A 16,503-nucleotide genomic window follows, 5' to 3' on the forward strand; every position below is an offset into this window, starting at 1 on the left:
TGTGGCCCAGGGTCACTTAGTCCCTTTGACAAGTGTTTTTGATTGGGTTTGGTCTTATTTCCATTCAATGCTATAGTAGATGCTTCTCCTGCCTCTGAGACCAACTAAAATCTGTTTTTTTATTTTTGTCACTTTTTTGTTTTTGTTTTTGTTTTTGTGTGCTCAAACTGACCTGCCAGGACAAGGACAAAGTAAGTGACACCCCTTCTGCCTGTACTGCCCCTTGGGGGCTCTTATCAACTAGTTCTGATTTGCTTGATTTTCTTTTTCAGTTTCTTTCTCCTTTTTGCCCCCCTTTGACATCATCTCCTGGGAGGCAATCACTTGTTCTCCCTCTGTCTTTGCACCTCCTGTCAGATCATCTGCTGTTTGTTTCTGTTCTTGGCTTGGGTTTTCCTTTTTCTCTTTTTATTCCCCCTCTTTGGTATTTGATTTCTGAGTCTCATCAGAACTTTATTTTTGGCATTTTATCCTCTTCTTTTGAGTTATCATATCTGATTTCCAGCTCCCTAACCCCATGTTTCTCAGACCATGAAGCCTTCCATCCCTTTGGGGATACATATGATCTGTCCGGCTGAAGCTCAAACAAAAAAACAAAAGAAAATTTCCCTTTTCTTGGTTAATTGTTTTCACCCAAATTGGAGACAATATTGTGCTTCACTTCATGTCCTAAACTGCTGCAAGTCTATCAAAATGGGACAGTGTGAGTGAGGGAAATTTAAAAATAAGATGAGTAACATTTTAAATGGCACATTGAAACACACAGCAAAATCTTTCATGCTTTGGAATTAATTCCGAATGGATGAGTCTTGGCAGGTGTGCTATTGTGTTGTTGTGCACTATTGGTTAACAAATTTAATTCTAGAGATAGCTATATGCTGTATTCCAGTTATGGGTGCAAGGATTTCTTTCTTTCTTTCTTTCTGAAGTGCTTTATTTTGGAGAAAGAGGTTCCTGTGTTTAAGGCACAGGACTTGGAGTTAGAAGATATGCTTTTTTTTTCTGAGCTGTTCCACTGACTCGTTATATGACCTTGAGCAAAGAACTTCATCTCTCTGGGCCTCAGTTTCCCTACTTGTATAATGGGAATGAGGCTCTCTTACTTCACAGAGAGGTTGTGAGGATTAATTAATGTTTGTTGATCCTTAGAGCTGAATTGAGCTCAGGCATGGAACATTTTAGCCCAAATGGAAAATTTTTCAGAAAATTATAAACATGTGAAAACAGGAGGTTATAGTGCAGGGATCGGCAATCATTGGCTTGCGCTCTGTCAGGGAAATCCGCTGGCGGGCTGGGACGGTTTGTTTACCTGCAGCGTCCGCAGGTTTGGCCGATCGCAGCTGCCACTGGCTGTGGTACGCCATTCCAGGCCAATGGGGGCTGCGGGAAGCAGCGCGGGCTGAGGGATGTGCTGGCCGCCGCTTCCCGCAGCCCCCATTGGCCTGGAACAGCGAACTGCGGCCAGTGGGACCGGTGATCGGCCGAACCTGTGGACGCTGCAGGTAAACAAACCGTCCCAGCCTGCCAGCGGATTTCCCTGATGGGCCACATGACAAAGGTTGCCAATCCCTCTTATAGTGAATAATCCCAACAGAACTTTAACTATTGAATAATATAGGGTTCAATCTTGTGGACCCAGGTCTTGATTCTCCATTGCCCTGCACATTTTATAGTCATTTACATGATTGCAAAGTGAATGTGAAGTGGGTGCAAAATGCTATCAAATCTGAGTGGTCTCACAGGACATTCACAGTATCTACACCAGGTGCAGAGCAACAAAAACTGAACCCCCTTTGTCACATGTGAGTACTCTCACTGAAGTCAATCGAACTACTTATGTGATGAGGGACTGCTGACGTGACCAAGAGTTGCAAGATCAGATTCAAAGTTCCTAAAGCATTTTGGGAGCCTCTAAGATTAAAGCCACTATAAATGTGTAAGGTATTAATGTTAAAAATATTAATACCAATATTTATAATACATGAACTATTCACTGTAGGGAATCCTGAGGAAAATGACTTGGCAAGCAGAACAAAGAACTTGCATTACCCTCTTGATTAATAAATCCCATTCCAAATACATCAATTTTTAAAACGTTTCCCACCCTGGAGATCCTGTCCCAGTCAAGGGAGGCCTGACTGTTTCTTGTGCTGCCGCATTTGAGTACTCCACCTATTGTAATTCAGGGACTGGGCCAATAGGGTCTAACTCCTCAAGGCAGAGACTTGGCATAGCAGCCAGTCTGAGCAGGGTGTTCACTCACATTTTCATTAGGGGTCATTTCTTCCTGCCCGCAAGCCAGCTACCCTCTTCCTTTTCTCCTTCTTCATATCAGCTGCAAATGGTGCCGTCACTCAGCAGCTGCAAGACTGAGTACACTTTTCTTGAGACTATCACTGTTCCTATAACCACCATTAGCACCCAGAAACTCCAGTGATGAGCACATTAGGTACCTATATGGATAGATAGACACTAAGCGGTGCTAAAGAGCTGTATAAATTGCATCCTCACACCCCAATCCTGCATATGAGGGCAATTTGAGAGTCAGTCTGAGCTGGCTGATAGAACTAGAATCTAATTAACGCCTCTCTCGAAGGTTGCCATCCTAGTCCCTATGAATCAGTCCACTTAGGCATTCTGAGTCATAAGACGTAAGCATGAATACATACAGATGTGCGCGCACGCACACACACACACGTATGCAATTATATTGTGCTTGCAGTGCATTTTATATTCATCTACTCTTACATACACACTGATGCATTTATGTTATTCCCCTCCACACACATTAGTGCACTGGAGATCACTTTGTGCACACATACTGGGTACACTTTTGTTCACATGCATGGTAGCTGGTGACAACGATTTAAGGAGGGCAGCGTGCTACTAAAGACCAACTTGTGAGTAAACTGGCTCTGCATTACTCCAATAACCAACTGTAGTGCACTGAAGTAGGACAAAATGGTACTAACATGGAACTCACATTCATGACCCTTCCTCTAAACTGAGCTGGGGAAGGGTTACCTGGTTATACAAGCTGAGTACTGTATTGGGAATTACGGCTCAAAGAAAAGTCAAGTTGTATCCCATGTTGCTGCATGAAGTTCCCCTATGTCTCCCTCGCCGTCTCACATTTGCTTTTTGGTCCCTATGGGATATTAAAGAATTGATCTGTCTCTTTCCAACTGCTGCTTCTCCCTTTTGCCCTCCCTCTGTAGGCAAATGAGACAGAGGAAAATGGATCTGACAGTTTCATGCACTCCATGGACCCCCAACTGGAGAGACAAGTGGAAACAATCAGGAACCTGGTGGACTCCTACATGGGAATTGTCAACAAAACCATCCGAGACCTCATGCCTAAGACCATCATGCATCTCATGATAAACAACGTACATATCGCCCTGCTAAGCCCATTGGGAACTGTGGGAGAACTAGAAAGATAAGAGAAGAAAGAGAGAAAGACATGGAGAGAAGGAAAAAAGAGGAAAGAGAGAGAAATATGGGTGGCCTGGCAGGATAGAGGTGAAAGAGAGAGAAGGGGAGGAGAGAATGTGAGACAGAATAAATAAGATGGGGAAAGAAAGAGAGGGGCTTTGCAGGAAAGATGATTCAGACAGAGGCTTTGATGGCTGTGATTTTCTGTTTCTTCTGCTCTGGTTACAGACGAAGGATTTTATCCACTCGGAGTTGCTGGCAAACCTCTACTCCTGTGGAGACCAAAACAGCCTCATGGAAGAGTCAGCGGAGCAGGCCCAGCGGCGTGATGAGATGCTGCGCATGTACCATGCCCTGAAAGAGGCACTCAACATCATCGGGGATATTAACACCACCACCATCAGCACCCCTACGCCCCCACCGGTGGACGACTCCTGGCTGCAGGTGCAGAACATACCATCTGGACGCAGGTACCAGAGGCTCAGGGGTAGTGCCCCACGGACCTGCCTGATGCCTCTTTAGGGGCTAGATGGGGCCTCCTGCTAGAATATGAAGGCTAATGGGTGCTGAAGATTCTGGGGCATTGGAAGTTAACATGAGGGTTGCTGAGGCCTTGAAAATAAAATAGGAGCTTCTAGGGCCTTGTGTAGGTGAATTAGGCTGCCAGACCCTTGAAGGTTATATGGAGGTTGGAGGAGTCTTGAAGGCAAACAGAAGGATTGAAGGGATATGGAAGGTGACTTGGGGGCTGGAAGGGTGCTGAACGCACTGTGGGGTTTGGAGGGCTACTGTACGTGCCTGTTGCTGCAGTTGAACTTCTCTTGTTGTTTGGTAGGTCTCCCACGTCCAGCCCTACACCACAAAGGAGAGCTCCCGCTGTTCCACCAGCCAGGCCTGTATCTCGAGGTCCAGCTCCTGGACCTCCTCCTGCTGGTGGACCCACCCTGGGTGGTGCTCCCCCTGTGCCCTCCAGGCCAGGTGCCTCCCCTGATCCTTTTGGGCCCCCACCTCAAGTTCCATCTCGGCCAAACCGTGCTCCTCCTGGTGTCCCCAGGTAAGTCCTGAGACACTCATGCAGAGGGAGAGATCTGGGTTTCAGGTGGCAGCTTTGGTAATGCCTCCTTCCTCTCAGCTTACAGAGCTTACATTTGGGATGGGTGAAGCCTTTCTCTGTGTGTTTGAATCAATTCTGCAACTGGGAAGATTTGTTCCTTTATTTGTCGTACTAGTGCTGACATTTCATTTTATCGGGGAGACAGTGCGGAGGCAGATGTCTGAAACAGAGGGACATCCTCTTCCCCGCAAAAAAGTGCATTTAGGCCTTGGGAGGGACCTGGGGTCAGAGAGCATTGTACATGATAATCCCAATCAAAGCAGCAATGCTGGTGCCTGTACTCACAAGTGGGAAACGGAAGTGCTGGGAGTGAGACGGAATAGGGGGTGGGCATGGGAATGTGTTTCATGGCAATGAGAACCATGTTAGGGGAGCCCCAGTATATGAGCTCTTTCTCCTCTCCTGATACAGGAGGTTTCAAGGAGAGGAAGAGAGGGACTTAAACCAAGATATGTGGATGCTTTTCCTACCCAGCTTGGCTGCTGCTTCCGGTACCAGTGGCCAGCTGTGTAGGAGTATAGTATGAGAACAAGTAGTTGGGAGGTGGGTTTCCCTTATGAGCACGCTTATCACCCCCACAATTAACTCCAAGTGCCCAGGGCACTTTCCAAGCTATAGAGCCCACATGTTACAACTTCACATTCCCAAAAGGAAGCTCTATAGGACTGAGTCCTCCCCCAGGTATAGTCACCCTGTGCATCCTTCTGACACTCTGGAATGAGCCACGAGTGCATTGGTAAGGAAACTTTAGGAAGAAGCTGGGCTGGAACCAAGGTCATTTCAGTGTTGGATTCTTGATCTCAGCCAGAGGAATGGAAAGAAACGGAATGGTAAAATGAATGATAACCAGGAACTTCCCATCTGTGGGTGTAAGGAAGTCCGTCTCCTGTGATAACGCCCCATTTCCGATGGGTGCTGATTGTGTATATCAAAGGCTGCCTGGCCCTTTTCTGTTGCAACACCTTGTTTCTGATAGGTGTTCATAGTGTATGTCAAAGCTTCCCAGCCCCCTCTCCTGTGATAACACCTTGTCTCTGATGGGTGGTGATGGTATATGTTAGAGGCTGCCTGGTCCTTCTCCTGTTATAATGCCTTGACTCTGTGGGTGCTGCTTGTTCAGAGAGAGGGAGTTCTTTGACAGGTTCTGTATCCAGCCCAGGACAGGAACAGGAATGGATGAGTCCGAAGAGGCTGCAGCTCGGTTTTTATTGATTCTTTGGTGTGAAAATGATGTTACCTTCTCAATGTCTCTGCCCTGGCCCTTCCTCTGCCCCTTAATGCTGCTCCCACAGGGACCCGGCCACATGCGCCTTGCTGCCCCCTTCCGGGGGTTTGCAGTACCATTGGTAGTGCCTGTGGATATCTGCATGCTTCAGTTGTGTAGTTTTGGCTCTTGCTTCTTGTGCTGCTGCCTCCCCACATGACACTCCTTTTCTGTTCATTTTTTGGTGTGTTTCCCACATTTCTCTCTTCTTCTCCATCTCCCTTTCACACCTTGTGCTTCATTTCCTCACTCATGAAAAATATTCTATATACCCTGGCCATCCTGGTAGGATCCCCCAAACAGCCTGAAATGAGCTGAGCTCCTGCCTCTAGGGAGATTCTTTGCCCCTCTGCACCAGCCTACATTGCTACCCCTGCCCCATTTGTAACAGGCTTTTATGGCTGATTCCCTCTATGTGGATCAGAGAGGTTCTGAACAAAACAACATTGGACTAGAGGAAGGAAACTTGAAATGTCTAACTAAACAGGTCACTCTCCCTGGCCCTAGTGGGGGAAATGGTTCCGTGCTGACTCATTGCCATGGTTTGGATGGGAATGGGATGGTTCCAGAGAGTGTAGTGAAGCAACGCTCACTCATGCTCTCACTCTCAATCTCTCTCCCCCACTCCTCCATCCTTCCAGCTGTTCATAGACTCCTCCCATGGCCTTATACCCTGTTTGCCATTCGGGTTTCTCCATTCACCAGGGAAGTCAGGTGGCAACCTTTCTCCCTCTTCTGTATATAGAATAAGAAAGTTCCCCGCTGGCACCTGGGCTTGGGTCTTTCTGCCATGGGTGAACGGGTACCATCTCCATTGTTGCTTTTCTTTTAATACCCATCTTTCCCTCACTGGATGGATTACACTGGATGCCATATGAGTATGAAGTGGAACTTGTTATCTTTACAGCGTGAGTGGGCCTTGTTGTGGGAGTTGGTACAGGGAGAAAATGGGATCTGACATGTATGCTTGGGTGTATTTGTGCATATGTATATATGCTTGCATGGATGTGTGTGCATATGCCTGCTGTATGTATGTTCTTGTTCATCTCCATCTGGTTTGTATGAACATCTGGATTCAAGGTTGGTGATGTTGGAGTGTTCTCTGCCCCATATACCCACAGACATATACAGACACTCACTCATGCATGTGCTGTCACACACAAATACTTCACAGTTCATTTTCTTGAACAGGAAGTCTTCAAAGAAGTAGGATCCTTTCCCTTTGATTATGTCCCTGGTCGGGGAGCTTCAGCAGTTGGTTCTTCAGTCTCCTGTATAGGTCCATACTCACCAGCTACATGTACCTTTGGGAACTATTTATCTAAATACTCAAGTATCAGAGGGGTAGTCGTGTTAGTCTGGAACTGTAAAAAGCATGCATCCGACGAAGTGGGCATTCACCCATGAAAGCTTATGCTCCAATACATCTGTTAGTCTTAAAGGTGCCACAGGACTCTCTGTTGCTTTTTATCTAAATACTGTACATTAGAAACAACTCATTAGCCTCTGCCCATCCAACGAAGGCCATGTGCTCTGAGCATCTATGATCTGTGCAAAAAATTCTCATTTGTGGAAAATGGGTCTTGTCAAACAAACATGATTTCATTTTTTGTTGAGATAAGTTTGGTTGATAAAGATAACTTGCATAGATGTAATATACTAAGATATTTATAAGACATTTGGCTTATGCAGCATGAAATTTTGATTATAAAACTAGCACTGTATGATATCAATAAAGCACATGCTAGATTGATTAAGAACTGGCTAATGGACAGATTTCAAAAAGTTGTTGTCAAGGAGAATCATCGTCAAATAGAGCTGCCTTTCTAGAAGATGTGCATTAGTTGAACAGAAGTTATTGGGATCAATACAGAGGTAACTGGATTAAATTCTATGGCTTGAGTTATATAGGAGGTCAGACTAGATGATCTAATGGTCTCTTCTGGCCTTAAAATCTATTAAGCTACGTCCTTGTTTCCTCCTCTCCTGACTGGTACTCGAGACCCAGAACTGCACTTTAGCCCTTCCTGATTTCCACTTCTCATTGGCTTTTGTTTCTTTTGATTAAATGTGTTAAATTAAGTTAGTGTTGCAATATCACTAGAAAGCCTGGATTGCCAGTGAAATATGGCATGACATCCAGCCAGCCCAATCCTGAGACCTGTGCCTGCTAGCATGTTTGTATAAGCACATGTGAGTGTACTTTAATGCACATAGGCACTTGTGTCAGTATGTGAGCATGTTCCAATGTGTCTTGAGTCTGAGTGTGGATCCCGCTTTGTATGTGTATAAGAGCCTATTTGTGTGCCCATGTGAATATGCTAGTGAGTGTGTGAATGCAGCTGTGTGTGTGTGTGTGTGCACGTACATCAGAATGTACTTATGGGTTTGTATGCCTCTTTGTGTGCACATGTGAGGGTCATATGCTCCTATATAGATGTGTGCACATCTTTATGTACATGTGTAGAAATGTGTGTATATCTATGCATGTACTCTTGTTTAGGTGTGTATGTTTAATTCTGTTGGCATGTATGCATCTGTATGGACAGGTGTGTCTGTAAGTGTGGGATGTGCACTTTCCTGTGTAGGGGTGGCTGTGAATGTGTAGGGTGTGCTCCTGTAAACAGAGTGTCTGTTTATTCTCTGTATGTGTGTTTCACCTTCCTGACTGTCTGTGTGGCCTCTGCTTTGAACTGTCTGAACTGCCATGTTGATTTCGTGTTGTCTTTCAGAATCACTATCAGTGACCCCTGAGGACTGGCAGCCACGGTATGTTCTGCACTCTCTCCCTGCGATGCATGAGTCAGTGTCTCCCCCCTCCTCCATTCCCATCACTCTGCTGCTCACCTCTCCTACCTGATTCTTTACTTGTACCAGATCCCCTTGTCCAAACAACCCACTAAGGGAGGAGTCTTAACAGAACACTGGACAATCAGACAGGGAGCAGCTGCTTGGAGCTGCAGGAGACGGGAAGGCTGGGAGAAGCCTCAGGAACTGTTTAAAAAAAAGGAAGATTATCAGAGAAGAAAACTGCACCCTTGAGTGTATGGGTTCAGAGTGAGGGGAGAGAAAGAGAGAGAGAGAGAGAGAGAGGAGAGGGAGCATGGGAGATAGGGTGGGAGCCGTGTCTCTCTCAACCTGTTTAATTCTGCACTGACAGGGAGATGGACTGAATGAACTGTAGGTCTTTTCCATCTCTCTGTCTGCTCTAATGGCCTCTCCTGAGACCGTGATGGGGAACTGTGGATTAAGACTCTTGTTTTACATTTCAGCATGTCTGCCCAGAGTAGTCCCTGCATCTCCATCTAGTGTCCATGGAAGGGAGGGCAAGGTTCTGGGGCATTATCATCAGTGACGTCTGTCCTCCCAAATATGGAGTAACCCTGCCCTTAAATGCTCCCCCATTCACCCGTTTCATCTGATCCCAGTTAGAGATAAACATCCTTTTTCCTCTTGATACCCTAGCCTAGATGTTCTCCTGTTTTGCCATCCAAATGTCCCCACTCTCTTCCCATGCAAAAGGGGGGTGTATGCAACAATCCATGTCCCACCTTCACCACTGTGCTCCAGGGCCTCTGTCTGTCTTTCCTTCTCTCTTTTGCTCTCTCCCTGCACTTTGCAGCAGCATATTTGCTGAACACCAGATTAGCAAGGTGGCCCAGCACCAGGTATATAGTGCACTGTGCTGGCCTTACACTCAGCAGCTGAACTTTCCATCTGAGTAAATACTAACAGGGGAGGATGTAACTTGAAGAAGGATGTCAACCTGAATGGAATCTACCTGTCCTTCCTGAGCTCCACTGGCCCTTGCTGATGAGAGAAAGGGAGAGAGGGTAGAGTGGAGCAGCTTTGGGACACTATGGGGTGGGACAGATATGTTTTGTGAGGCCCACTCTTGTCCTTATGTGCGTTATCCTTCTACATGATGGGCCTGTTTCTGAGAGGTGTTGAGTAACTGCAGCTCCTATTGAATTCATTGGACCTGATCATGCAAAGCACAGAGCACCTTCAGCTACCACTGAGGTCAAAGGGAATTGCAGGTGCTCAGTGCCTCTCTGGGTCAAGCCCTCGGAGTTCACAATCAGCTCCTGTCTCCTAGTGAATGGTGACTGTGTTACTGCAGCCTGCAGATAGCTGGGCAGAGGGCTGAAACGTGCTGCAACACAGAGAACCAACACAGGGACTGTTCAGTGGTAAATGTTTTGCTTGAAGAGCTTCATCTCTTATCCTCAGCCCTCCTCACTGATGACTCAGTATGGATGTGCCAGAGCAACTAACAGCTTCCCCCAGTCACTGCCTGCTGCAGCCATCTTTGGAAGCCCTAGTAGAAAATGGTCATCTTGGAGAGGGTCTCAGATAGGAGGGTTGAGTGTTGTCTGTGTTTTGTTCTGGGACTCGCTGTTACGAGGCTTTCTCTGCCCTTGGTCTGGTTTGTAAAGAGCACCAAGGAAATCAGAGCTAATGTAGGATGGTGGTGTGATGCGGGTAACCCTCTTGATCCTGACTATAGATAGCAGCAACTTTTTGCAGCTCAGGAGAATAAATCCAAGCGTTTCCCCTCTCAGCCTGATTTTTGTGATGTCCTCAAAATGATAAGGGGCTAGGCTTGAATAGGGTTTAAAAGGCAATGTGCAAAGCAAACAAAATAATTGTTTGGTTTATGCCTCCTCTTGCTCATTTTAGGGCTAAATTCCACTCCCATTGTAGTCAGTGGAAATTCTGTCAGTGGATGCCAAGGGAGCAGAATTTAGTGGTGTATGACAGGCTCATGAAGGTCTCTGCTGTTGCCAACCCCCAGCCTCCAGCACCTGACTGCTCTCTTGTTCCTGAAGACATTGGCAATGGGCAGAGGCCCTTGTTGGGAGGCAGTTTTCAGCCTCTGATGAGGTCAGCATCCAGATCCTTTAAACGTCTTACCAAAGTCCTCTAGAAAAGAGGAGCGAAGTCAAGATCTGCAAAAAAGTAAAACAAAACAAGCAGACAGCAACAACCAAACCCTCCATGAGGCCATCTTTGTACATCGGACACCATCAGCAAAGAACACAAGCATATTTTTTATATGTGCTTTGCCACTACCCTTTCAATTCTGTGTACTCTAGTAGGGTTGTATGGCCCATCTGTGCCAGAGTGTCTTGTAGCATTTGCTCTCCAATGATTTCAATCCCTCTTTCCTGTCTATATCTGGTAAGAACAGCAAAAGAATCTAAGAGTATGAGATGCAAATTGACCTCTGAGCTTTAGAAAAGATGCCCTTTAGCGTCCGGGTGGCACAGTGTAATAGCACCTAGTTAAGGATTTGCTCTGGATCCCATTAAAGTCAATGGGAGTCTTTCCATTGACTCTAGTGAGCTTTGAGTAAGGCCTTAGGTGAGCAACTATAGCAAATAACATACAGGCCTTCAGTGCATCAAGAAGGCCAGTACCCCATGCCATCACCTCCCCAAGGGATAGCCCTTCTCTGACTCAGTTTCCTCCTCTGTATAAAGGTATCCGTTTAACTACCTTGCAGTGGTATTGAATTAGTCTCAGGTTAACTCAGTCCCATCATTTATATTGCGCTACTTGAAAAACAACTTGTGCATGACAGCCTGGGAAGTGGTGGCTTCTCTCGCATTATAGATGGATTTGTGGAGTCAAAGAAAAACCACAACGTTCAGCAATTTCTTTTAAGAAAGCTTCAGGTGGTACAGTAAGCCTGGTCTACACCTAAAAATTAGATCAACCTACATTGCTCAGGGCTGTGAAAAATATCATGCCCTGAGAGACGTAATTAGGTCAACCTAACCCCCACTGTAGACAAAGCTAGGTCAACGGAAGAATTCTTCTTAGCTGCCACCTCTCAGTGAGGTGGATTATTTACACTGATGGAAAAACCCTTTCCATTGATGTAGGAAGCATCTACCTTATAGCAGCACAGCTGCAGTGCCATAGCAATGCTGCTACAGCTGCTGTAGTGTAGTCATGGCTTAATAGTGCCCCAGGCAGGAAACAAAGGGTCAAATTTAGCCCTGCTGTAGGTGGGCTAATGCCCTTGGCTTCACCGGAGACGTGTCTGTTTACACTGGGGCTGAATTTGGCCTTATGTCTGTTCATTAGGAAGGGAAGTTTCTGGTTCTACTTACTGCTTGTTTAAACCGTAGAAATTCACACCCGTGTAACTACATCGATGTAGCTACAATAGTTGAACGCTGAATATACACTTACTGCGGTCTGCGCCTGTGCAAAACAGGGCTTGCAACGATTTAGAGCATGCAAAAAACCACTGTACAGAGAGGGCCTTAGTTTCAGTAGCCAGGTTCTGTTTCTTAAATAGATCACCAGGAATCCAGATTCACATCAATGTAACACTGTCAGGGTGCAAATTCAACGAGATTTCTTTGTGTGTATTACCAATACAAACACTGACTGTTAAAACATACAGAATGATATCAATCTCATTTACTTTCAACCACATCCTATTCGTTTGCTCTTTGCATTTCATTCATCTTGGCAGGGCTGCCCAGAGTGGGGGGCAAGTGGGGCAATTTGCCCCGGGCCCCGCAGGGGCCTCCACGAGAATATAGTATTCTATAGTATTGAAACTTTTTTTTAATGGAAGGAGCCCCTGAAATTGCTTTGCCCCAGGCCCCCTGTATCCTCTGGACGGCCCTGCATCTTGGAGAATGAAACTAGTCTTGCCATATGCTGATTAGTTTAATTTTCCAGAGCTCATGTACTAAAAGGATGCTGTTGCGTTTGGGTTGCAGACATTGCAGGGGGCAGTGTTTAAATGAAAATATACAAACCGTTTTCATTCACAGAGAAAAGTCTATCCATTTCTTACCATGTTTAGATTATGCACAATCTTCCTTCTTTCCTTGAAGCCTATATTTTCAAGCTGACGTCCTCTTCATTTAGCCAGATGAGAGAAAGGGACTGTGGCCCCTACAGGAAGCCAATCTCGTAATGCTGAAGTTGGTGCCCTTCTACTTAGAGCAAATTGCTGCCAGTTCAACTTATTGAAACACTTGCAGCATAGAAATGCTGGAACAATATTAAGAAAATCAGGTCACAAATAGCAAGGGCCAAATTCCCCTCATTAAAGTCAATTGGAGTCATGTTTGTTGGGTCCCATGATTATACGAACAAAAGGATCAAATTTAGTTTGGTAGCTAATCTCAAAGATGCTCCTAGCTGTTGAGAATTGAATTCTACAGACTGTCACCTGCCTTGGTGCAGGGGAAGGGTGCTTCTCCAAACCAGCCAGCAGCCTCTGTGACAGCGCCTCCCAGAGGGCCCTGTCCACACTGTGTAATTGACGTTCCCTTGCTTGGTATAGTAGCTTCACTGTTATCGTGTCCATGCTTCTCGACTCTCATTCTGGTGCCAGTGCAGTCGCTGGCAATTAGCCTTTGTGCTTTGAGATTCCCAGCTGGAAGGCGATAATAGCTGTGCAGTTAATTCTTCCTCATTATTATCAGGGATCCACAGTGGACCAGAGGAGCCAATGTTTAGCTGATTTTAAAATTGCAAGACTTCTCCATGGACTCCTGCTGATGCTGTGGGTAACCCATTTCCCCAAACTGAGGTCCCCTGTCTTTGGTGCCCTCCCACTGGCTCCAATGAGGTGGAGAAGCATGTGTGATTGTGACTGTGACTGCCATGCTAACCACGGTGTGTGTTCTCTTCTCGTTTTTGTTTTCTTCTGCTTTTTCACAGCAGGAAGGGCCCTGCCTCACCTACTCGACCCACCATAATCCGACCAGCTGAACCATCCCTCTTAGATTTATAACCCAAGGCCTGTAGACAGCTGGCGACGAGTGCCGTACCCGCGGCTTCCCTGCCCCACACCACCTTCCACAGGCACATTCACTCCTCATCCATCCCACCCCTTCACCTTCCACTGCCCCCTCCTGGTGTGTTGTAAAACGCAAGCTAGTGATTGAGCTCTTCTTCGTCTTCTCTTGTGCGTTCTGTATTGCTTTGTGAACATAGAGTAGTCCCCATTCAATGGTGTGGGACCTTGAAAGACACAGGCTCCTTGGAGTGATCAGTTGCGGGGGCATCTTTAAGCCCAAATGGCAGCTGCCCAGCCAAATGCTCCACCTGGTTGATCTAGCCTGAACAATGGGTCCGGCCTGCACTGGCTAGCTGTAGTGTCTCAGCACCTCAAACTAATCTGTAGCTATTTTCTTATGTTGTAGTTAAGAAGACAAAGCGCAACTTAGAAGAATAATAAGCGATACTGTCAAAATGTGTGACATTATTGGTAAAGTGAAATGTCCAGTGTATGGGTTTGAATTAAGGTGCAAACATTCATATGTTGTTGGGAACAGTGCAATCAACCTCACTTCAAAGCGAGGCAGGGAGATCAGGATGGGGGGAGCTTTATTGAACGGTGTAATCCTTCTAGAACGAAGTCTGAGATAGCACATATACACACCTCAGAGTGCACGGAGCAGATGGATCTACCTGCCCTCAGCTCTCCCTAGTAGCTGAGGAAATACTGCTGATGGAGAGCCGCTGGCCTCTGCCAGCAGCTATGTCACATCACTGCCTGCAACTGACTTTCCAGAAACTGAGGGGAATAGGTATGATGCTCCCCTTTGCAAATGGACAAGCAGAAGTTTTCAGGGAGTTCGCTAAGTAATTTTTATTGCAAATAGCTCTGCTTCAAATAAGCACATTTCTTGTTCAGTGTATTTTTGGATAGCGTGGTGATTATGGTAACCTTTTCTTCTTGCATGCGGATGGTACGTGTTTCAGGATACTTGTAACCACTGCAGACTACGGCTCATCTTAACAATTTGGGTATTTTGTTTTAATGTTGTATGTTTAAAAAGGAAAGAAAAAAGAGAGTATTAAAAAGTTGATTGATCCTGTGCACCTCAGATGTTGTGGCTCTGCTGAAGCAAAAAGGAGCATTCACCCTCCAGGCTTTAAACCAGCCCTGATTCAGATTTAAGTTCTTTTATTCCAGTACTGTATTTTTGATTTCTGTTGTGGATCCACTTTGCCTGAGGTTCTGATGCCAGTTCCTTTGTGTTTTAATTATTGTTTTAATGCTTTTTTTTCCCTCCCTCTTTCCCTTTCTTTTCCTTCTTTTTCTTTTGTGTCTTTCTTTAAATTCCAGCAGGCCAGGCAAGGCCAGTCCCTCCCGCCCAGAGAGTCCAAAACCACCATTTGAAATGTAGCCTTGCTCCCTCTGAGAATCTTTGCCTGCCTCTTAGCTGTTCTGTCCTGGAATGGTCTGACTCATCTCACACATGGCTTGTTCTGGTGTAGTTTGTGACATACACATATCAGATGTGACTCTAGTGAAACTGTTTTTTTCCTCCCAGTTGCTTAAAGGAATTAAAACAAGTATATTGTAGTAATGAGAAACATATCCTATTATATAAATATCTATAAATATATATATAAGATCAAATTATATACATGTCAGGTGTTTTAAGCCATTTGTGCTTCTATGTGGACTTTAGCAAATACTTATGTAGGAATATATATATTCCACCCACACAAACCCAACAAATTAACTGAATCCTGACATGGAGTTTTTGAGCTGATTGTTAAATTCTCTGCTGTGTACAGTTGCATTATTGTATTGCCCCCGACTCGTGGGTGAACCATCTCAGTGCTGGTAGTAGCTGTGATGCAGTTTGTGATCTACCTGTCACTCTTGTTTATTGGTTGAAATAAACTATCATTTCTGTATAATGATGGACTCCACAAGTAGAATAAAACTCACTCTCTCTCTGGGCGTGAACAGGCTTTATGTTTAATTATAATTTAACCTTTCATCCCAAAGAGCTTTACAAGCTACACACACAGCATCACTCAGATGCTACCACCTGGGGGGGGGGGAGGAAGGAGTGGCACCAAGCTACACAAAGAGTTAGACAAAGGAAACGTTGGTCAAGACCCCTGAAGCAAATCCTCTTCACAAGAAAATAAAGCAGCAGGCATTTGTTTAATGCCCAGACATGGAGAGTGTACGTTTTTAAGAACACCACACCCTAAACTGCCTGTTCTTAAAGTGACATCTGCCTATTCCCACTTGTAAGATTAGTGGCCTGGCATTGAGCTGCATAATTTTTCTACCGAGCAGCGTCTGTTGGGGCGAGTTGTCCGATTCTGAGGGCGTAAAAGAGGGAGCGTCCCTAACTGCCTTTCAGTTCCTTTTTAATCACTGAAGATGCAGTGGCCTTGATGCTTTCCTCATTTTTTTCCTTGTGATGCTGCCCTTTGGGGTGCTTTTTTAAAAGGTTAGATTAGCAGATCGGACTGTTTCTTCAGTTTGAAGAACAAAGAAGAAATGGTACCATCAGGCACAGATATCCTGGATGACTTGCCAGAGCTTAACACACTTCTACTGATGCAGGAGGCTTCTTAGGCCCCGTCAGCTACGTCTGGCACTGTGTAAGGCCAGCATGGACTGCAGACATCAACTAGCCCTTAAGTGGCAATGTGTCCCACTTAAGTGACCTCTATCTCCCCAACTTTGTCTGGGTAAGCCCAGCATCGAGGTTCTGGTGCCAGCAGGCACCTGATGCCAGGCAGTGCTGAGGTTCCCACACTCCTCTGTTTCAATCTAATTTGGTGCCAAGATTCTGGCACTGTCAATGTGGTGCTGAGGTCTCTGGGTCTCTTTAGGTCAGCACTGAGGTCCCAGAACTGATGATGTAGTGCCATGGTCCCAGGATCTCTCCAG

General features: G+C 45.7%; 1 protein-coding gene across 17 annotated transcripts in view; it reads left to right on the forward strand.

Moving 5' to 3' along the window:
- DNM1 (dynamin 1) overlaps window positions 1-15,558 on the forward strand; it is a 104,141-nt gene extending 88,583 nt beyond the window's left edge. For 4 of the 17 annotated variants that reach the window (XM_054007666.1, XM_054007670.1, XM_054007667.1 and 1 more), the window contains 5 exons: window positions 180-191; window positions 3,219-3,389; window positions 3,664-3,905; window positions 4,271-4,489; window positions 13,512-15,558. In XM_054007666.1, the coding sequence (XP_053863641.1) occupies window positions 180-191; window positions 3,219-3,389; window positions 3,664-3,905; window positions 4,271-4,489; window positions 13,512-13,584 (717 nt within the window). In that variant the 3' untranslated portion in view covers window positions 13,585-15,558. Of the gene's footprint in view, window positions 1-179; window positions 192-3,218; window positions 3,390-3,663; window positions 3,906-4,270; window positions 4,490-8,545; window positions 8,583-13,511 lie in introns of those variants that run through there. The other 13 variants (XM_054007675.1, XM_054007676.1, XM_054007668.1 and 10 more) reach the window with 10 other exon arrangements.
- Window positions 15,559-16,503: the final 945 nt, after the last annotated feature.

The sequence above is a fragment of the Malaclemys terrapin genome, chromosome 17 (assembly GCF_027887155.1).
Source record: "Malaclemys terrapin pileata isolate rMalTer1 chromosome 17, rMalTer1.hap1, whole genome shotgun sequence".
In the NCBI taxonomy this organism is placed as follows: domain Eukaryota; kingdom Metazoa; phylum Chordata; order Testudines; family Emydidae; genus Malaclemys; species Malaclemys terrapin.